This window comes from Salvelinus namaycush, chromosome 5, assembly GCF_016432855.1.
Source record: "Salvelinus namaycush isolate Seneca chromosome 5, SaNama_1.0, whole genome shotgun sequence".
Lineage (NCBI taxonomy): Eukaryota > Metazoa > Chordata > Actinopteri > Salmoniformes > Salmonidae > Salvelinus > Salvelinus namaycush.
The window spans coordinates 9,827,002-9,850,750 of NC_052311.1; the positions used below are offsets into that span (position 1 = coordinate 9,827,002).

Sequence of the window (23,749 nt, forward strand, 5' to 3'; positions counted from 1 at the left end):
TGGCTGTGGAAGCTGATAGGACAGAACACTGCCGGCTTGCACTGACCCAAAGGGACTCAACCAGGGGCACGTCAGCTGACATTTCCATTTTGTCACAAGAGGGGCAGTAAGTGGAGAAAGGTTGGCATACGTTTATGATACGGAGAGAAGGTCCATGTCAGACATGTATCCATTGAGTGCTTTGTAGAGAGAACTTCTGCAAAACATTTTAAAACCTTAACATCGGGTTGGAGAGATTACTATGACAAAGACTCATGTAACTTTTCCAGAAACAGCACAAGCCTGAAAGTTCAAATAAAATGAATTAAAATATACAGATTTATAGATGATATATTTACCCCCAGTCTTTGTCCCAAACATTTGTCATTATCATCTGGATACAATCACAAGAAAATGTTTTCTAAAATGTTTCCATTCTAGGAACCTCCAACTTACCTTATTCCATCAGCACACGAGTTAGTAGGTTTATGGAACTCTATTCCATCAACCGGACCTGGCTTCACACCCTAATTAACAAGGATTTACTGTTACATAGGCTGAATACTTTTCAGGTGCATTTTTTTATGGATATTGATAGACTCACAAGTGTTCTTGGCTTGTGCCAACGCTGTCTTGTGCCAACGAGTCTGTGCAGCTGTGAACTGGTGGTGCAGCAGGAATGTTTAGTTGAGAGTAGTGCGCTGTCTGGTAAAGAAGGGCCACCAGATGATTGCACAGAGCACTTCCTGCAACACAGGAGCAGTGGCTTTGGACCACTATCACTGGTACGGAGTGCTTTAACACCATCTGTGAAGATAAGTGAAGTGACTGAAGTGAGAAACAAGAATGACGCGGCTCATAAATAACAATAAACATAGTAGTGTCTAGTCTTCTTAACTAGGGGCTCATTTAACTATACAGGAATACAATGTGTCTCAGTAACACAATTACCAAACACTGCGTCAACAGATCTTTACCAAATAACCTGTTAAGTGGGCAATTCTAAATTGGGATTGGGGCCCATCATTAATATCTGTCACGTTCTGACCTTAGTTCCTTTTTTATGTCTTTGTGTTAGGTTGGTCAGGGCGTGAGTTGGGGTGGGTAGTCTATGTTCTTTTTTCTATGTTATTGTATTTCTGTGTTTGGCCTGGTATGGTTCTCAATCAGAGGCAGCTGTCGATCATTGTCTCTGATTGAGAATCATACTTAGGTAGCCTGTTTTCCCCATTTTGGTTGGTGGGTGTTTATTTTCTGTGTAGTGTCTGTTCACTTTGCAGAACTGTTTCGTTTTCTCCTCGTTGTTATTTTGTGTAGTGTTCAGTTTTCTATTAAATTATGACGAACACTTACCACGCTGCATTTTGGTCCTCTTCTCCTTCACCAGACGAGTATCATTACAATATCTATCTACTGATAAGATTAAACGTTGACACTGTCTCCAACACATTTTGACCATGATGACAGTGTCTCACAGGAGATGTTTAACAAGGTCCCTAGTACCTTAACAAGGTCCCTAGTAGCTATCTATAACCTTTCCCTACTCTCATGCTGTGTGGCTTTTCACTCTTCCTCATGGACCTGTGACAGGCAGCCCTCACGGTGATCTCCCCTGTCAATGTATCTTTGTTAGATACTGTGTAGAAGAAACATGAATAACAGAGACATGAATAACAATTATTTTCAGCTAGCAAATATAGCTAGCAAGCATAACTTAACCAAGCTAATGAAAATACACACATTCTCAGGTAGATTCTGTCAACGTTACATCATTTTACGAACTAGCTACAGTTAATAGTTAAATAGTTAACCTAGTAATATCATCAACCATGTGTAGTTAACTAGTGATTATGTTAAGATTGATTGTTTTTTTCTAAGATAAGTTTAATGCTAGCTAGCAACTTACCTTGGCTCCTTGCAGCCACAAGGTCCTTTTGATGCTGCACTCGAGTAACAGGTGGTCAGCCTGCCACGCAGTCTCCTCGTGGATTGCAATGTAGTCGGCCATAATCGGCATCCAAAAAGGTCGATTACCGATTGTTATGAAAACTTGAAATCGGCCCTAATTAATCGGCCATGCCAGTCGACCTCTAGCCTGTTCGCTCCCTTTCGGCTAGAGGTGAGTCAGAGACACTCAAAAAGGAGAGGAGAAGAGTCATATAAACATTAGTGTAACTCAATACATCATCAACTATACAATTTTCACTTGAAGAGTTTTAGTTTTTTACATTAGTTTAAGCAAATTCAGAAAATCTAAATAACTCGCTGAAAATTCATGAATATTGAATGGTGAACTGCCACAGATTACCATCGTGATTTAGCTGCAAATGGTGTTATTTTCTTCAAGGTGTTGTAGGAGCTTCTTAATGTTGTCAACTGAAGCTGCAATGTAGATAAAATGTCATTCTCAGCTAGGCCTAACCTAATGTATTTTTTTGTTATTTTTTCTTCTGCTTTTTTTCAAACAACTCAATGGTGCAGACATTAAAGTAACCGTCCAGTGAAAATCTCACTTTTAAAAGTTAATATTCTGTTAAATTATACCCAAATAATGTTGTTGACTCATCCTATACTCTTATTTGTGCCCAAAGCATAAATTGGGGGAAAAATACACTTCAAAAACCCCACCTCAAACTTACATCTCAAAAATGATTGCTTTCATCATAGAGGATGATGTCATCCTCCTGAGGAGAATGAGCTGGCCAATCAGTGGTCTACAGCTTTTCAACATAGTTCAAAATAAAAAAAAATAGGAAGGAAGAATATTTCACTATATTAATTATTGTAATTAACATAGGTCATATTTCATAGAAATCTGGAAACACTGGACAGTCACATTAAGAGACTGTTCCTTCTCCTGCTAGAACAAAATACATTTATGTTAACTGTTGGTCACTAGAGACTAGTATTCCAATAACTACAGGTACTCCGATTTTCTTTTCTGTTAGGGCTCTGGCTCTATTCAATCTGCATCAAGGAAGTCCAGCTTTACAGCGTGATTGAAATTTAAAGGCAATGTTCCCTCTTTAGCAGAGACTGTATTCACGGTAAACGCTGCATATGTCGGCTCAATCCGAAATTACCTTCACATTTCTATTGCAGAATCTGTAAAGCTTCAGCGTTACAGATTGAATAGAGCCTTTAAGTATTTTCCCATATTTCAATGGATTAGGGTTAAGGTTAAGGTTAGCTACTTCCTTTCCCGCCAGCCTGGATTTGGAACCATCATGGCTGCGGTGCCATCATGGCTCATGGTGCCATTCCCTTTCTGGTTACACATGTGTCAGTTGTCTAACCAAATACATCTTTCGTTTGTGTATATCCTCCTCTCTAGCACCACTCTTTTACATTTAAAATGTTAGTCATTTAGCAGACACTCTTATCCAGACACTCTTTGAAGTTATAAACAATTCTATTGAGCCATATCCATTTAATTGTCTAGAATCCATAAACAATGCAATCAACTGTAAGCAACATGACTTTACAGATCACATTTGTATAATTTGACATAAAGCAAGAAACAAGCATAGCCAGTAAATAAATGTACTTACCAGTGACAATGAGGAGATCATCAGCTCAAACCTGTTGTGTACAGGTATTTATGCTCCAGCAGCACTGACTTTACATAAGCCAAACACGTCATATCAGGGAAATACTGCCTACCTATAAGAATTAAAAGTGAAACTTAATTCCCATAGTTATGTAAAAACAATCATATTAAATGCAGACCCTCCTCTCTTCGACGGGGACAAGAAGATAAAGATTTCAAAGCCTTGTTTTTCCCGCAATTGCATTTTGAAATGTTATACAATCAGAACACATTTTTCAAGGCGCTGGGGGGAGGAGAGTGCCTCGCTCATCACATCAGCAGGCCCCAGAGAAACAGGCACAGGGCAGGGCAGACACTTTCATTACAGCAATCGTGAGGATAATGCATTTTCAGTGGCGTGTACTCATGATTAACAATATTTTGTTTTTACAAAATTCACCTAAAAAAATAATATATGTATATGTATATATGTATATATACAGTACCAGTCATTCCAGGGTTTTTCTTTATTTTTACTATTTTCTACATTGTAGAATAATAGTCAAGACATCAACACTATGAAATAACATATGGAATCATGAAGTAAGCAAAAAAAGTAGCCACCCGTTGCCTTTGACAGCTTTGCACACTCTTGGCATTCTCTCAACCAGCTTCACAAGGTAGTCACCTGGAATGTATTTCAATTAACAGGTGTGCCTGTTAATTTGTGGAATTTCTTTCCTTCTTAATGCGTTTGAGCAAATCAGTTGTGTTGTGACAAGGTAGAGGTGGTATACAGAAGATAGCCCTATTTGGTAAAAGACCAAGTCCATATTATGTCAAGAACAGTCCATCATTACTTTAAGATATGAAGGTCAGTCAATACGGGGGAAAAAAGTGAAGACATCAAAAATTATCTTTATAGTCTGTCTGTATTTCATACTTTCCTTCAATTCACAAGGGCTGAATGTATCTCACAGGAGAAAGCATCCGTGCGAGTGAAACAAGCTACCCCTCTTTCTCAATAAGGTAGCCCATCATCTGATGCTGTCTGGTCAGAGAAATAGTATAACATTGTTGCCGCCCGTAGCATTGAATGCTAGGGACACAGCAAGCATTTGGTGTCCCTTGATAATAAAAAAAAAAAATAATAATAGCCAATCAGTGTTGAGCTAAACTCAGTGAGCTCAACGGTGATTGGTCCTGGCCGCACCAAAAAAAGTGTTAAAGGAAGCCAGTTTGGATTTGGCTTCACACCAATCACATCACATCAAAAGCAGAACAAAATTTACAGAAAAAACTTGAATTGTTGCATCTTATTGTGTCGTTGTCCTCCGGTGACTAGATGGCTAAAATCCTCCCTTTACTAATTAACCATGGATGGAGATAGGGATTTGGACTTAATTATCCATACTGGCCAATGATTATAACGGTGAGTCTGATCCAACCATAAATTCATACATTGTGCCCCTGGCCCAGGTGGATAGATGTTAATATGTGGCTAGATGTAGTAAGCTAATGTTAACTAGCTGGCCTGGCGCATAGTTGCCTATGAAAGGAAGTTAGGCTAGCGAGCAAAGCGTTTAAGCCAGGTAGCCTAGGACAACAAAATGAAAAGCTTGTAGTGTATGGACATAATCAAGAGAGGAGGATGTCATTGGTGGGATGTAATTTTCGTTTCTCTACACGCACGCACGCACACACACACACACACACACACACACACACACACACACACACACACACACACACACACACACACACACCACACACACACACACAACACACACACACCAGTACCATGGACAGCCACAAATTGTTTTTGGTACCTTTTAGTTGTCACTGTATTGAACTAAGCATAGGTGATTTGATGATGTTGAAATGTTTTGGAATAGTGGAGGCAGCTCCAGTTTTCTTTGTGACTTGTAGTAACTCTCCGTGGTTCTAAATCAATGGTTGTTTAGTAGTCTGAAAATGTCGGAAACATTAACTTGCTTGACAATGCCTGTAGGTCATGTAACTATTACATGCAAATGCTTTGTGGACTTCACGGACAGATGTTGCTCTCCCATTTCTTGACGAAACAAAGGTGTGGTTGAATTTATTCTACCACTGTGTCTTCTTGTTGTCTCGGGCTCGGCCTTAGGCCTATATGTCACGGTGGCAAGGTATATGAACTAACAGGTTATAGAGCAAACACAATTATCACAACACATAGGTTGTTGCACCCCATTTTGCCCTCAGAACAGCCTCAATTCGCCGGCCATGGACTCTACAAGGAGTTGAAAGCGTTCCACAGGGATGCTGGCCCATGAAGACTCCAATGCTTCCCACAGCTGTGTCAAGTTGGCTGGATGTCATTTGGTTGGGGACCACTCTTAATACACATGAGAAACTGTTGAGCCAGAAAAACCCAGCTGCGTTGCAGTTCTTGACACACTCAAACCGATGCGCCTGGCACTTACTACCATACCCCGTTCATACACAATCCATGTCTCATTTGTCTCAAGGCTTAAAAATCATTCTTTAAGGTGTCGCCTCCCCTTCAGCTACACTGATTGAAGTGGATTTAACAGGTGACATCAATAAGGGATCATAGTTTTTTACCTGGATTCACCTGGTCAGTCTGCCATGGAAAGAGCAGGTGTTCCTAATGTTTTGTACACTAAGTATATATTATTATAAGAGAAATTGCCATGTCACTTAAAAAATTAAAATAATAATATTTTCGAGTGTGTCAATTTCGACTAGCCCACCTAACTAAAAAATGGTCCAGCCCATCTGGCATCTGACAGAATTGCCAGATGGCCAATCCACCCCTGTACACCTTTATGTAAAGTTTCACTTGAATGCATGTTTCAGCTAGCTCAAACCAGTTCTCTCTTAAACTATACCATGATGAGGACTTATTTCAATGCTTATTTGTTTCTTCTCAGGTTGAAAAGTAAAAACAAACCAGTACACCGATAGAGCCAAGGCTACTGTAATAAACCTGAACCATCCAAGATCGTGGGCCAAATACTGGACTGAGCAAAGTAGTGTGCAAGCTGCCACCACCTTTAACTGAATCGCTATGGTCCGTCAACGGTCAAGACACAACCACAGTATGAACAAAAAATAGATACTTTATTATACAATCTTTTAAATGAATGCAGAGTTCACTTTTTGGTTAGAAATAGAGTAACAGAGTACTTGGCAGATTCTCCAGATGAGCTCCAAACATAAATTAGGGGAGAGGGCTAGCACTCCTAACACAATGTCCCTATCTAATCTCATTCCCTTGCTCCCGCTCTCTACCAATCTTCATCGCAGGTGGCCCTAAACAGCCACGAACGACATCCCTCCCACCATAAGAAATGAGTGGCTCAAATGGGCAACAAGACAACATTTTCACAAAGCACCATTTCCTCCAGTGTTCACTTGTGCTCTCGGCCAATAAACCATAGATGAGTGGAAAAATAAACACAAAACAACATATTTCTACATTTCAATGTGACTGCCAAAGACAAAAGAAGAATCATACTATATACTATCGACACCTGACTTGAAGTCATTGTGCATCCATCAAATACATTTTATAAAGCCCTTTTTTACATTAGGAGTTGTCAAAGTGCTTTACAGATACCCAGCCTAAAACCCCAAAGAGCAAGCAATGCACAAGCACGCACAGTGGCTAGGAAAAACTCCCTAGAAGGCAGGGACCTAGGAAGAAACCTAGAGGGGAACCAGGCTCCGAGGGGTGGCCAGTCCTCTTCTGGCTGTACTGGGTGGAGGTGCAAAATACAGCTGCGTTGTGCACCAATTTCCTGGCCTTAATGCAAATAAGTTTTGATGACAATCCATCCAGTTGACACCTTTTAGGCTTCATCATCTTCATCTTCTCTTTCTCTCCAGACGCAGAAATTTGGATTGCTTGATGAGATCTGTGAAGACACATAAAATTGACTATATACTGCAACATGTTAGCCCATTGGAGATAATATAAGACAAGTACCGGAAACAATAGAAAACTATGAAATATCTGGGAAACCAGGCCTGGTATTCATACCAGACTTTGAAAAGGCCTTTGATAAAGTACGACTGGAATTTATATATAAATACCTGGACTATTTAATTTTGGAGAATCTCTTATACAATGGGTTAGAGTTATGTATTTTAACCCCAGGTGTAAAATAGTAAATAATGGCTACTTCTAAGAAAGTTTAATACTGTCAAAACAAGGTTGTCCACTATCGGCAAATCTATTTTATTATGGCCATCTAAATGTTAGCTATTAAAATCAGATCTAACAATAATATCAAGGGGATAGAAATCCAGGGTTTAAAAACAAAGATGCTGAACATTCATGTTTTCTTTTAAATCCGCAATTTGGATCGCTACATGGCCTCAGAGGATCTAGATAATTTGTCTAACCTCTCTGGATCACAACATAATTATGATAAATGCACCATATTACATATTGGATCGCTAAGAAATACAACTTTACATTACTAGTTTACCAATAAAACGGTTGCTATTGCTATTTTTACAATTGGACAGCTGCGCCATACAGGTTGCAAAATAGTTGGGAAAGATATTTTCGATGTACCGATTCCATGGCATATTGTTTATGAACTGATACACAAAACAACGCCGGATTCAAAACTCTTTCTTGCAAAATTCTTGCAACCAATAGAATGTTAGAAATATGGAGGATACAACCATCCCAGCTCTGCAGATTTTGCTGCGAAGACACAGAATCATTAGATCACTTGTTTTGATACTGTCCATATGTAGCTTGTTTTTGGTCGCAGGTTCAGGAATGACTGAAAAATTGCAACATTTATCTGGAGCTAACTCTGCTATAACCACTGCTGGGTGATTTGAAAAGTCATAGTCAATCGATCAATAATATAATAATACTCTTAGCAAACTATGATATATTTTAACAATCTGTAGAAACTATGAGAATAGAAAGGGTCAGAACTTTTGTGAAACATCACAGCTATTTTGAAAAATATATGACAATTAGATATCAAAACTGGATAGTCTTCAGAGATAGATGGGAGGGGTTGAGGGTAGCTGAAGGGTGGAACTAAAAAAAATTAAAAATAAAATAAAATATATTGTGTCAATAAAATGTGTATGCACTAAAGCAAACATATAAACGCAACATGTAAAGTATTGGTCCTGTGTTTAATGAGCTAAAATAAAAGATCCCAGAAATATTCCGTACGTACAAAAAGCTTATTTTGCTCACATTTTGTGCACAAATGTGTTTCCTCCCTGCTTGTGAGCATTTCCCCTTTGCCAAGATAATCCATCCACCTGACAGGTGTGGCATATCAAGAAGCTGTTTAAACAGCATGATAATTACACAGGTGCACCTTGTGCTGGGGACAACAAAAGGCCACTCTAAAATGCGCAGTTTTGTCATACAACACAATGCCAGAGATGTCTCCAGTTGAGAGAGTGTGCAATTGGCATGCTGACTGCAGGAATGTCCACCAGAGCGGTTTCTGGATAATTTAATGTTCATCTCTCTAACATAAGCCGCCTCCAACGTTGTTTTAGAGAATTTGTCAGTACTTCAAACCAGCCTCACAAGTGCAGACCACATGTATGGCGTCATGTGGGCGAGCGGTTTGCTGATGTCAATGTTGTGAACAGAGTGGCCCATGGCGGCAGTTGGGTTATGGTATGGGCAGGCATAAGCTAATTGCATTTTATCGATGGGAATCTGAATGCACAGAGATACTGTGATGAGATCCTGAAGCCCATTGTCGTGCCATTCATTCGCCGCCATCACCTCATGTTTCAGCATGATAATGTATGACCCCATGTCGCAATGATCTGTACACAATTCCTCTAAGCTGCATACTCACCAGACATGTCACCCATTGAGCATGTTTGGGAGGCTCTGGATTGACGTGTACGATGGCGTGTTCCAGTTCCCGCCAATTTCCAGCAACTTCGCACAGCCATTGAAGAGGCGTGGGACAACATTCCACACGCCACAATCAACAGCCTGATCAACTCTATGCAAAGGAAATGTGTTGCGCTGCATGAGGCAAATGGTGGTCACACCAGATACTGACTGGTTTTATGATCCACGGCCCTACCTTTTTTTTAAGGTATCTTTGACCAACAGATGCATATCTGTATTCTCAGTCATGTGAAATCCATAGATTAGGGCCTAATGAATTTATGTCAATTGACAGATTTTCTTATATGAACTGTAACTCAGTACAATACTAGAAATTGTTGCATGTTGCGTTTATATCTTTGTTCAGTATAGTATGTAGAAGCCGGAAGCAGACACCTAAGTATTGTTGTCCATTAGTTAACTCCAATTAGGGAGGGGTGGTACAGTTAAGGGAAAATAAAGGAAAAATATATATATTTTACATTTAAGATATACAGTACCAGTCAAAAGGTTTTTCTTTATTTTTTACATTGTAGAATAATAGTGAAGACATCACAATTATGAAATAACACATGGAATCATGTAGTAACCAAAAAAAGTGTTAAACAAATCAAAATATATTTTATAAAGTAGCCACCCTTTGCCTTGATGACGGCTTTGCAAACTCTTGGCATTCTCTCAACCAGCTTCATGAGGTAGTCACCTGGAATGCATTTCAATTAAGGTGCGCCTTGTTAAAAGTTAAGTTGTGGAATTTCTTTCCTTCTTTATTCATTTGAGCCAATCAGTTGTGTTGTGACAAGGTAGGGGTGGTATACAGAAGATAGCCCTATTTGGTAAAAGACAAAGTCCATATTATGGCAAGAACAGCTCAAATAAGCAAAGAGAAATGACAGTGCATCATTACTTTAAGACATGAAGGTCAGTCAATCTGGAACATTTCAAGAACTTTGAAAGTTTCTTCAAGTGCAGTCGCAAAAACCATCAAGCGCTATGATGAAACTAGCTCCCATGAGGACCGCCACAGGAAAGGAAGACCCAGAGTTACCTCTGCAATCTGAGGATAAGTTCCTAAGTCTGGCCTCAGAAATCAGCAATTAACTACACCTCAGATTGCACCTCACAGAGTTCAAGTAACAGACACAACTCAACATCAACTGTTCAGAGTGCGTGAATCAGGCCTTCATGGTCGAATTGCTGCAAAGAAACCACTACTAAAAGGACATCAATAAGAAGAAGAGACTTGCTTGGGCCAAGAAACACAAGCAATGGACATTAGTCCGGTGAAAATCTGTCCTTTGTTCTGATGAGTCCAAATTTGAGATTTTTGGTTCCAACTGCCGTGTCTTTGTGAGACACAGAGTAGGTGAACGGATGATCTCCTCATGTGTGGTTCCCACCATGAAGTATGGAGGAGGTGGTGTGGGGGTGCTTTGCTGGTGACACAGTCAGTGATGTATTTAGAATTCAAGGCACACTTAACCAACATGGCTACCACAGCATTCTGCAGCGATATGCCATCTCATCTGGTTTGCGCTTAGTGGGACTATCATTTGTTTTTCAACAGGACAATGACCCAAAACACACCCCCAGGCTGTATAAGGGCTATTTGACCAAGAAGGAGATTGATGGAGTGCTGCATTAGTTGACCTGGCCTTCACAATCACCCAACCTCAACCCAATTGAGCTGGTTTGGGATGAGTTGGACCGCAGAGTGAACAAAAAGCAGCCGTCAAGTGCTCAGGATATGTGGGAACTCATTCAAGACTGTTGGAAAAGCATTCTTCATGAAGCTGGTTTAAAAAATGCAAAGAGTGTGCAAGCTGTCATCAAGGCAAAGGGTGGCTACTTTGAAGAATCTCAAAAATAAAATATATTTTGATTTGTTTAACACGTTTTTGGTTCCTACATGATTCCATGTGTTATTTCATTGTTTTGATATCTTCAATATTATTCTACAATGTAGAAAATAGTAAAATAAAGAAAAACCCTGGAAAAATATATACTGAACAAAAATATGGCTGTGCCCCTGCCCAGTCGTGAAATCCATAGATTATGGCCTAATGAATGTATTCCAATTGACTGATTTCCTTCTATGAATTGCAACTCAGTAAAATCTTTGAAATTGTTGTGTTTCTATTTTTGTTCAGTATATATGGGGGATTGGAAATGATGGCAGACAAAAACATTGATAGAAGCCACATCTAGCTGATCTACTCCCTAAGAAGAAAAAAAAACATGTTAACCCATTAAAAGCGGAGGTAAGTGACATGAATTCCCTTTTCTTAATTGAGGCTCTAACTGACATGGAAGGTATAGGTAAATCAGGAATACTCACATTTCTGACACATTCATAAAATAAAGTAATTTCATAGACAAAATGTGTCCATCATACCCAGTCCATTTTCTCCTCTTCCTGGCAGCAGGTCACTCCCATTTCTTGATCAATCTGTTTTAACAGAAAAAAGCAGTTTCATGTCATGTCCATTCCACCCTGTGTGTGTGTGTGTGTGTGCACGCGTGTACGTACACTTGTGGTGACTGCACATACCCTGTCCATTTCCTCATTGTGCTCCTCTTCCTGGCAGCAGGTCACTTCCATTTCTTCATCAATCTGTTTCAACAGAAAAAGCAGTTTCATGTCATGTCCATTCCACCCTGTGTGTGTGCGCGCGTATGTGTACGTACACTTGTGGTGACTTCACATACAGTCCATATCCTCTCCTTCACCACACAGGCGTAGATGTTGGAATTGAGCGATGAGATCGATAAGGTCCTGCATGAAAAAGATGGCAAAGACCAGCCTTTGTACTAGCTGATTTACAAACATGTCTGTACTGTCTTTTTCATGTTGTATTGAATGTTAGGGTAACAACCAGGGACCAATCTATTTTGAATGACTAGTCTGGGTGATTTTAATATAGGCCCTAGTTGTTGAATGTGCTAGGGCCAGTTGATATGGTGACAAGGTATATCATGACCTAGTCTGTAACTTACCCTGTTCCTTTTCTCCAATGTCCCTGGGAAAGTGTTGTCTCTCATTTCATAATCCTGGGGACATTGTTTCTCAAATTAATGTATTGTAGACTTTTGGCCCAAATGTTTTGATGCATGAAGTTATATCCTGTCATTAACATTAAATGATTGATTATGACTGTCTGACATAAATGTACATAATATGCTATCTTCTTTGTTGTGAACATTATTGAAAGTATACTTGACAGAAGATTACTTATCTAACAGTGGCACTCGAGCCGGTCATCGGTGGCATTTCAGCCAGTCATCGGTGGCATTTCAGCCAGTCATCGGTGGCATTTCAGCCATTTGTTTGTGGCTTTTCAGCCATTTGTTTGTGGCTTTTCAGCCATTTGTTTGTGGCTTTTCAGCCATTTGTTTGCTCCCTTACGGCCATCAGAAAGGTAGAGTGTAGAAAGAGAAGCTCACAGAGAAATAGTAGAAAACAGAATAGTCACAAATAATGAATAATACTTGTTTTTTTACAACCACACTCACACACACAAAATACTCTTCTTATGGCTCTATTCACTCTGTATCGAGTCAATTCAGTGTTACATCAAATGTAAGGCAATGTTCCCGCATTAACGTAGACTGCATTCATGGTAAACGCTGCAGATGTCGTCACAAAAAGGAAATTACCGTTACATTTCTAGCGCTCTATTTGTAACAATTCCACGACACAGATTGAATAGAGCCTTTAGTATCAATCACATAATACTTCCTGTACTTTAGTTTTGAACCGTTCATTTTACATCTGCCTCAGATTACCATAGCACGGTTTCTCTAGGTCTAGTCAATTGGAGCTTCTTGGTGTTTCTGTAATGACGCTGGCTGCAATAGAGGAGAAAAATTATCTACTTTGTCATTTCTTTCTATCAGTTTAAGGATTAAATGCAGCTGTCCCTTTATGTTCCTGCATGTCATGCCACTCCTGGTGGTTAGGAACCAGGAAAGCATCGCCTTCAGGTGGAAGGAGCCCAAAATATCTTCCTGTTCGCTAATGTATCATCCTATTTAGCACCTCACCATAGTTAAATACAAACCACTTTTGACGTTTATGGAGCCAAAATCTACATTGAGTTTCTGAAGTCAAAAGCAGATTGAAGCAGTTTAAAATTGACAGGTTTTCTTGCCATTGTTGATAATACAAGTTTACTGGAGAACTGAGACGAAGTAGAGACTCTGGACAGGGTGGATGAGGTTTAATTAAATGCAATTTATTCAGAGGTAAAGATATCTGAAATAGCGTGCACGGACCCTTTTCATCAAGCTCAAATGGAACTATCCGAAAGAAGCCCAGATAACAGAGTGCATATACATTTTATACAGTACAGAAAGTAGGTTGAGTCTGGAAGTTCTGGTCCTCTGGTTGGTTCTGATGAGTTGGGCGAGGTCTCCTTCAGGCCAGTATCACTGTCCCATTGGCTCTGAGTAGAGTTCTTTGTCTTCAGAAATGTTCAGCTAAAACAGGAGATTAGGTGTGTGCGTAGATGTTCCTATTTTGACATTTCTGTGTGTCTCTGTAAAATGTTCAGACTGAAGAGGAGTTTTTGTGTGTGCGAAGATGTTCCTGTCTTATCTGTGTTTATGAAAGGTTTACGTCAGCCCTCTGTCCTTGGGTATGTGTGTGTCTCAGTTTCTCGTGATATGCAGTACCAGGCACCACTTTTCTTATCAGTCTTTATGAAAAGGCCTGTGTCAGCCATCTGTCTCTGGGTGTGTGAGAAACCCTGCTTAGAAAGAAGTTAGTTATAACAATGTAATAGCAATATGCTTGTGTTATTTTCAAATGGTATTTATTACAAATCCCTCTCTTCACGTCTCCAAAGAGACGTGACATAAACTAGGTAAAAGTAAGAAAAGCAAAAGTAAACAACCAGGGAAACTTTCTCAGAGAGAAAGTTTTGATTCCCTCTCTTCACGTCTCCAAAGAGACGTGACATAAACTAGGTAAAAGTAAGAAAAGCAAAAGTAAACAACCAGGGAAACTTTCTCAGAGAGAAAGTTTTGATTCCCTCTCTTCACGTCTCACAAGAGACGTGACATAAACTAGGTAAAAGTAAGAAAAGCAAAAGTAAACAACCAGGGAAACTTTCTCAGAGAGAAAGTTTTGATTCCCTCTCTTCACGTCTCACAAGAGACGTGACATAAACTAGGTAAAAGTAAGAAAAGCAAAAGTAAACAACCAGGGAAACTTTCTCAGAGAGAAAGTTTTATTTCCCTCTCTTCACGTCTCCAAAGAGACGTGACATAAACTAGGTAAAAGTAAGAAAAGCAAAAGTAAACAACCAGGGAAACTTTCTCAGAGAGAAAGTTTTGATTCCCTCTCTTCACGTCTCCAAAGAGACGTGACATAAACTAGGTAAAAGCAAGAAAAGCAAAAGTAAACAACCAGGGAAACTTTCTCAGAGAGAAAGTTTTGATTCCCTCTCTTCACGTCTCACAAGAGACGTGACATAAACTAGGTAAAAGTAAGAAAAGCAAAAGTAAACAACCAGGGAAACTTTCTCAGAGAGAAAGTTTTATTTCCCTCTCTTCACGTCTCCAAAGAGACGTGACATAAACTAGGTAAAAGTAAGAAAAGCAAAAGTAAACAACCAGGGAAACTTTCTCAGAGAGAAAGTTTTATTCCCCCTCTTCACGTCTCACAAGAGACGTGACAAAAGCTATGAATGGCGTTTAATTAGTCATCAGTCCAATAGCCTGGCTCAGCATCCTCCAGGGCAAGCATAGGAAACATCTGTCCCTTCTCTGCCTGGTTGGGATCAATAGCAGTAGTTATGATCCTAGTGGTCAGCGTTCGAATACATGGAATGCAGCAGCATCCACAAAGCACCAGTATCGCAGTGAAGACAGATATAGATACCAGTATGGAGGAAACAAGCATCTTATATTTCCCAAACGCATCCATCCAAGAGTCCCACATAGAGGTGTCAACCCCGGAGTGGTGCTTCATCTTCTCATTAAGTGTACGAAGACCCTCTAAGGCAACAGTAAGACTACCATCAGTTGCTGTGTTATTGGGAATGAAAGTACAACATTGCTCCCCGAACATGGCACAAACACCTCCGCGTTCAGCCAACAACATATCCACCGCGATTCTATTTTGGAATGCCATCAGGGATGTAGCTGCCAATTGTCCATGGACCGCCTCGAAACCTTGTTGAGTCCAATTACCTAATTTTTTAACCAAAAAACGAGAAAATGTTAAACCCTCAGGTCCATCCCTCTATACAACCTGTACCAGGTGGGCTCGTCGCCACCCGGGAACTTCAAACCTTCACAACAGGGAGGACAAACATCACTTTTTATTCATTCGACAACCTCTACTACAGCAAACCAAGGGTCCTCCTCTGTCAGGCCCACTCTCCTGCGAAAGCTTGATTCCGTATCAGCCTCTCCAACTGGAGCATCAAGCAACGGCATCATACCAGAGGTCCTTGCCCCATCTGTAACAGACTTCTTCAAACAAGGTATGATACAGGTAGCACAGCACATGAGCATAAGAAAAACAACAACTAGAGTCAGAAATCCAGTAACCATCATTGTAGTGCCAGTATCCATCATTGTAGTGCACTTACCAAACCAACCACCCAGCCAGGGGAACAGTCCACTCTCCTCCACACCTGCAAGACCCTCCATCCCCACCGATAACCTTGCCAACCCACTCAGAGCTTTTTGAAATGCTCCCATCCGGACTAGTATTGTTAGGGACAAACGTGCAACACTGTTCTCCAATCATTTTACATACACCTCCCTGGTTGGCCAGTATCATGTCTAGTGCTAGCCTATTCTGTCTAGCAGTTCGAGAGGTGGCATCCAATTGTTCAGCCATCCCCCTAAGTGCAGTGTGGGTGTAGTTGACAAATCATTGTTGATTATATTAAAGATAATTGATCCAGGCATTTTGTTTAGTATCACCAATAGCTGGGCCAATGGTGGGCATCAGATGCCACAGACCATCATTTCTGTTTAATGCCTGGAATTCGTGGGGGGACCCCTATTGGGACCCCCAACAGGTTGGTGTGGATGTTATCTGTCCCCTCGGACCAAGGAGCGTCACGGCTCTGCCATCTCCTGGGTTGGTTCCGAGCCTCTGTGTCATGTGCAGCTCTCAGAAGTTGGTCAGCTGTAACCTCAATAATAGGCAATGGTGTTATCAGACTGGCCAAAGCACATGTGCCCTGACAATCTACTTTCAAAATGGGGTCAATCGCCTGGCAGGTCCACACATCCACCATACATCAGCAACACCTCCAGTTAATAGTGGCATTGGTGATGCAGGTAGCAGTAGGGAGCCTCCCATAGTCTATACCCCTACCTGTACCAGTGTTACAGCTGTAATATCCCCCATATGCCTTAACCCCCCATGGTGTCTTCTGGGGAGGGACTTCTGGGAACACAAGACTCAGAGTTTTACACAGGGTTGAATTTGGCTTAAACTTTCCAATATGCACATCCAACCTTCCCCATTACTTAGGGCAAATGGGTGAGCAGCCAGAATAGGTCTGGCATGTCCACATACGACACAGTCCTTTCTATTTATTGTTTTGCAGGCCAACCACATATTCTCCCTTTCCTCATAACCAGTTTCAGTCCCCAATTGTTCACTATCTGAGATGTCTTTTACATTTATTACCTGTCCCAGATTGGAGAGCTTAGGTGGTGGTGTGGGACTTGGTCTTGAAGTGGTGGAGGAGGCCGGCTGAATCCCTGGTCCGTTGGAACTGGTGGTGGTTCTGGCAGCACTGTGATGGTAACATCCCCATCGTATCCTAAACAGACAGCTCAGGACCACAAGCAGTCCTGTAAAACCCCATCCTTTCCCAGAGAACACATCATCAGCTAGAGACCAAGCAACACTTTCACTTCTATGAACGTACACAGTGAGGAAAGGTCGGGGTCAGGGAATTCTTCATTAAGGAGTTGACCCCTGAGCTTTATTAGCATCAGTTCTTCTCCTTAACTCTGTGATCATTCGGCAGTGTCAGTGTGTCTCACCCTCCAAGTGCGATATGCCCCCAGGTCGAGTGAATCACCTTCTCCTTTAATTCATCTGTAACGCATAAAATCCTGGACATACAGGTTTGGTTAACCACCAGTTTCTCATTTGTTTTATCTGATTATATATTTAACTTCTATACCTATTTGTTAGCTATAATTATTATTATTTTTATTTTTATTTTATTTTTATAATTAGTTTATTATCCAATAGGCCCCATCCTATCCTAGACCACAATGTACCCATCCCCCTCTTGATACCTGGCTCTAGCCAGGTAACAACCTTACCTATTCTAAATAATGACTTAGGTAAGAATAGTAAAATATTCTTATGTTCTACATTATCATGTAGGAGCGCCCCTTTCATGTCTCCATTCAGTAACTGTTATCTACCCATTCTGTTATCCATGTCCTGGCGCCCCTTCCGAAACTCCCCTCTCTGCTCTCAAACCTTCAAGGTCTCAGCAGTGTAGGGAGGGCCTGTCTGTCTGCCCTTTCCCTTATCTGTCTGTAACAACTGTTTTGTTTCCAAATTTTAACTAAATGTCTCACTGTTTGGCTTCATCTAAACTCATGTATTTTTAGAAAAACATGTCTATGGTGGCAATTTCTAGAGTCCTTACATATTAATTTACCTCAAAACCAGTATACCAAATGACCACAAATGCTTTATCTACATGACCATCCCCCGAAGCTGATCAGACTTCAAGAGACAGCCATGATGCAGGTCAAAGGTTACAACACCCCCTTACATTCGTGTTCCATACCATGTCTAGACCTATTAAAGAACCCCTTATCTTTAAAAATTAAACATTTCCTTGTCTAATTAAAACTCAGAAAATAAAACTCTGAATATTCCATATATGAGTGTGCCCCTTTAAGATACCTTGTCTCTGGGAACATGTAAATCCCCTTAACCCAAACGTTTACTACAAACAAAACATAATTACATAGTTATACCTGTCACAAGAATTTAAAACATGGCCAAGAGGATTAAGTCCTCACCACATTAAAGCTCAGGCTTGGACTTAGGTACCGAGCGGCGACCAGTTAAAAAATAGTTATTAACCTGACCCGGATTTGCCAATTCAGCACGAGCTCCCGAATGATCAAGCTCAGTTTAATTCCGATGCTACCTAGAAGGGTGTCCGAGGCGTGTACGAGGTTGCCAACAACTTACATCTTCAATTTACACTAACTTCTAGTCCCGGACACTGATACAAACTTGAACAGACACTTCAATCTTATGGATACTCCTAGTTCTAGCAACTAGCCCCATTTCTAAGATGTGTCATTACTTCTCACTTATCTTACGGATACTCCTAGTTGCAACTAGCCCCGTTTCTAAGATATATCAGAATAAATGGCAGATATCTTTACACAAGTGCCTTCACATGTAAATACTTTATACCCTGCCATTGGACCTTGTGATTTGTTGTACATCAAGAGCGGGCATATGACCTCCCTCTCTTGGTGTACCACACATCTATCTTAGCCTTCAAAGTCTGATTGGCCCTCCCACGAGGTCTTGAGATTGGGGCCTGTACATTTATATTGTTCCTTTCCCCCTGCCCTGTCCTGTATTTTTTGTTCTAGGTATTCATTGAACTCTAGTTTTGGGCCATTAGCGGCTGCCATGGTAAATTTCAGGATCAGGTTTGACTATCTTAGTGCACTTAGCCCGTCACTGGCCGAGGCCAGCAATGTATTCTCGGTGCTGACACCGACTTATCTCTGGTGCCCCACACTCGTACACAAATAATTATTTACAGCAGTTATTACTGTTAAACAGATTTTGTTAATCGAGTTGTTATATATTTTCCCAGAAGGTATCAGAATCGCCCTTCTGGAACAATATATCTACGAACTCAAGCGCTGCTAAAATAATTATCAATTCAATTATATGAATTATTTTGCAAAAGTTATCAGCGTTTTTCAGTTTTTCGAGTTGTTATATATTTTCCCAGAAGGTATCAGAATCGCCCTTCGGGAACAATATATCTACGAACTCAAGCGCTGCTAAAATGATTATCAATTCAATTGTAGGAATTATTTTGCAAAAGTTATCAGCGCATTTCAGTTTTTCGAGTTGTTATATATTTTCCCAGAAGGTATCAGAATCGCCCTTCGGGAACAATATATCTACGAACTCAAGCGCTGCTAAAATGATTATCAATTCAATTGTAGGAATTATTTTGCAAAAGTTATCAGCGCATTTCAGTTTTTCGAGTTGTTATATATTTTCCCAGAAGGTATCAGAATCGCCCTTCGGGAACAATATATCTACGAACTCAAGCGCTGCTAAAATGATTATCAATTCAATTGTAGGAATTATTTTGCAAAAGTTATCAGCGCATTTCAGTTTTTCGAGTTGTTATATATTTTCCCAGAAGGTATCAGAATCGCCCTTCGGGAACAATATATACACGAACTCAAGCGCTGCTAAAATGATTATCAATTCAACTGTAGGAATTATGGAAATACCAACATCACAATAGAGGAAAAATACAAGTCAGTTTTCAGCTCGGCGGCTGCACCACGGGCCAAAAGAAAACTCAGCTGTCCTCCCAAAAGTTATCAACTAGTGAGTCTCGTGAAAAGGCCAATCTTACACAACATTTCAAATTAACATTTCCACATTTAGTTTTAACACATTGATCGCAGGTTAAGTTCTTCACAGTGCATTTAGTTAAGTGCCACGTCAACCATTTGTCCGACTATCTGAACTTGTATTTTTGTTTTATTTTGTTGATTCCCCCTAGGTAACTTCCAAGTGTTTTAACCAATCAAATGTTGTTAAGTCTGGGGAACCTTTTCTAGACTTGGATTCTCACGGAATTCTCACTCAACCCGACTGTCTGAATCTTTTTATCAAGTCAGTTACAATTATCTTCTACCCGACTATGTGGATTTATCACAACACCCATTTACTTAGATTCTCACGGCTTCTACCCGACTATATGAATCTGAGTCTCACGGCTTCTACCCGACTATGTGACTCTCTATATCTCAGATATCTTTACATGTTTACTTTTACATTTACAATAGACATTTATCATAAATTTGACAGTAACCCATACTCAACCTCAGTACTTCTGATCTTTAATTTGGATTTTCCTAATATACAATATGCAGATTTTTGATTTAACAGGTTTCTGCTTACCTTTGTTTTGTAGGCCTTATAGATCAGTTTCCTGAGGTGAGCTAGATTCCCGGCTGCTCCTTCGACAGGTCACCCTTCCTTTCTGATCCGTCTCTCACTTGTCTCTTTTCTCTATCAACTTTTTATGGACCGAATTCAGAGAAGAAAACCATCCTCTGCTACCAATTTGTTGATAATACAAGTTTACTGGAGAACTGAGACGAAGTAGAGACTCTGGACAGGGTGGATGAGGTTTAATTAAATGCAATTTATTCAGAGGTAAAGATATCTGAAATAGCGTGCACGGACCCTTTTCATCAAGCTCAAATGGAACTATCCGAAAGAAGCCCAGATAACAGAGTGCATATACATTTTATACAGTACAGAAAGTAGGTTGAGTCTGGAAGTTCTGGTCCTCTGGTTGGTTCTGATGAGTTGGGCGAGGTCTCCTTCAGGCCAGTATCACTGTCCCATTGGCTCTGAGTAGAGTTCTTTGTCTTCAGAAATGTTCAGCTAAAACAGGAGATTAGGTGTGTGCGTAGATGTTCCTATTTTGACATTTCTGTGTGTCTCTGTAAAATGTTCAGACTGAAGAGGAGTTTTTGTGTGTGCGAAGATGTTCCTGTCTTATCTGTGTTTATGAAAGGTTTACGTCAGCCCTCTGTCCTTGGGTATGTGTGTGTCTCAGTTTCTCGTGATATGCAGTACCAGGCACCACTTTTCTTATCAGTCTTTATGAAAAGGCCTGTGTCAGCCATCTGTCTCTGGGTGTGTGAGAAACCCTGCTTAGAAAGAAGTTAGTTATAACAATGTAATAGCAATATGCTTGTGTTATTTTCAAATGGTATTTATTACACTATGCATATATGATAAACAGAGAGTAGCAGCAGCAACCCGTAAAAGACTACTGTGGCTCTGCTGGAGTTACTTTTATAGACAACTTTGACACCTTCTGGAAACAGAAGATACTCTACAGAAATGACGGAGTCCATCCAAATCATCTTGGCTCCTGGACTCTGTCCACACATTTCAAGGCTGCGTTGTAACAATGACTGGTAAATGATCCAAGACCAGCTCAGTTAATCACTACCATTGTGACAATGAGTCGTCATAATGCTGCATTAAATGTACATGATCCTAGGTACATTGACAAACACAATGTCAGTCATTTAATTTATGTATCCCTAACTGCACCGAATGCTTCTGTTTATCCTTCAGCTATTGTATGCAGTAATCATGAGCCTATGATTTAGAGTTACACTGTTAACACTGAGGCAGTGTGCAATAGTAGGAAGATCACTTTGTGCAGCTCACCCTGCACTATCAGCTCCAATATAAATAACATGAGTAAGTCTACCTCTGATAAGCTTCCCAGTAAAGCATTGAAAACAATCAAGCAACCCCAAAAAGTGCTAAAAATAGCCCATATTAACATATGTAGCCTAAGAAACAAGCTCCATGAAGCCAATAACTTGCTTGTAACAGATGACATTCATATTCTGACTATCTCTGAAATTCACTTGGATAATACCTTTGATGATACAGTGGTAGCAATACATGGTTATAACATCTACCGAATATACAGAAATGCCTGAGGAGGCGGTGTTGCAGTCTATGTTCAGAACCACATTCCTGTAAAGCTTAGAGACAATCTAATGTTAAATACTGTTGAAGTAATATGGCTACAGGTTCATCTGCCTCACCTAAAGCCCATTCTTGTGGGAAGCTGCTACAGACCACCAAGTGCTAACAGTCATTATCTGGATAATATGTGTGAAATGCTTGATAATGTATGTGATATCAACAGAGAAGTATATTTTCTGGGTGATTTAAATATTGACTGGCATTCATCAAGCTGCCCACTCAAGAAAAAACTTCAAACTGTAACCAGTGCCTGCAATCTGGTTCAGGTATCAGTCAACCTACCAGGGTAGTTACAAACAGTACACTAGCTGTAATTAGGCTACAAATTACGTTACAGAGTAAGATGTAATTCTAGCTGTTGGCCAGTAGAGGGTGGTGAAAGACAGACAGAGAAACAGTAAACTCGATCAGCTCAACACAGTGGGCGACTGGCTTCCGGGTTAAGCGAGCGGTGTGTAAAAGCAGCGCGTCTTAGCGGATCGTGTTTCGGAGGACCTTCACCTCTCCCGAGCCCGTTGGGGAGTTGCAGCGATGAAACAAGATCGTAATTACCAATTAGATATCACGAAAATTGGGAGAAAAATTCACAAAATAAATAAAACACTGAACTCCTACCATACTGTATATCCACATACAGCGTTGATAATTCGAGTGAACGGTGATGGTTAATTTGTTGAATAATTAATTTGTTTATACTCAACTTGCAAGGTGTTTTATAGCAAGACAACAATTCATACTCTATATAGGTCATATAACTCCCCTCCCATTTGGTACAATCCATGCGTCATTGTTTACAACAAAATGGCCAAGTATTTCTTCCCCTATATTCAAACTGGATAAAGGCGCTTTAAATAACGAAAAAGAAACTAACTACCGAACTGAAAAACACACCGGACACTCACGTAACGTTAGTAGTTCTGTCGGATTGACTTCAGGATCACACTCACAGCATGGCATTTCAAATGTCAACTGTCTCTTCGCGTATCAGAGCCATATGTCCATTTTCCCGCTGTCGTAGTGGTGACTTTCATACTAGTGATATCGGTGTGTGCTTCAAATTTAGAAACATTTTCGGTGTTCCAAATCGTCAGGTGTATTCGCTGGTGCGAAGTGGGCAGAGTTCGGCGAACTCCAGCCCTGCAAAGTGCAAGGCCATTCTGAACCCAGGGGGTATTCATTTTGCAAACCGTGTGGAGAAGTTTTCAACAACTACAGCTGCCGCGAAGTCGTTTGAGTCGTTTCAGGGGCAAAACAAGGCCTCGACCTCCGGGGGAAAGTACGGTTCGTTGTACCGGATCGCCCTCGCCGCGCTTGGGGTGACCACCGCGGTCGTGTCCCTGCACGCAAGTGCCCATCTCGCCATGGCGACGGGATTGGAGCGGCTAGACCTTGACTCAGCCAAAGGCGACTGGAACGAGGTGAAGGGTAAGTCTGCAGACAGACACAGTCAGGGAGTGTGGGTGGGAATCTATAGGTGCTCATGTTGAGAATTTGGTTGCTCAACGACCTGTTGCATGTGAAAAGTAAAGTT

At 40.6% G+C, this 23,749-nt stretch overlaps 2 protein-coding genes across 2 annotated transcripts in view; one reads left to right on the forward strand and one right to left on the reverse strand.

The window, feature by feature from the left end:
• fermt3b (fermitin family member 3b) overlaps window positions 1-23,343 on the reverse strand; it is a 53,750-nt gene extending 30,407 nt beyond the window's left edge. The window contains exon 1 of the mRNA XM_038993560.1: window positions 23,121-23,343. The gene's annotated coding sequence lies outside the window, so the exon portion shown is untranslated. The remainder of the gene's footprint in view (window positions 1-23,120) is intronic.
• Window positions 22,667-23,749, forward strand: part of macrod1 (mono-ADP ribosylhydrolase 1) — a 93,250-nt gene continuing 92,167 nt past the window's right edge. The window contains exon 1 of the mRNA XM_038993563.1: window positions 22,667-23,643. Within this exon, the coding sequence (XP_038849491.1) occupies window positions 23,169-23,643 (475 nt within the window). The 5' untranslated portion in view covers window positions 22,667-23,168. The remainder of the gene's footprint in view (window positions 23,644-23,749) is intronic.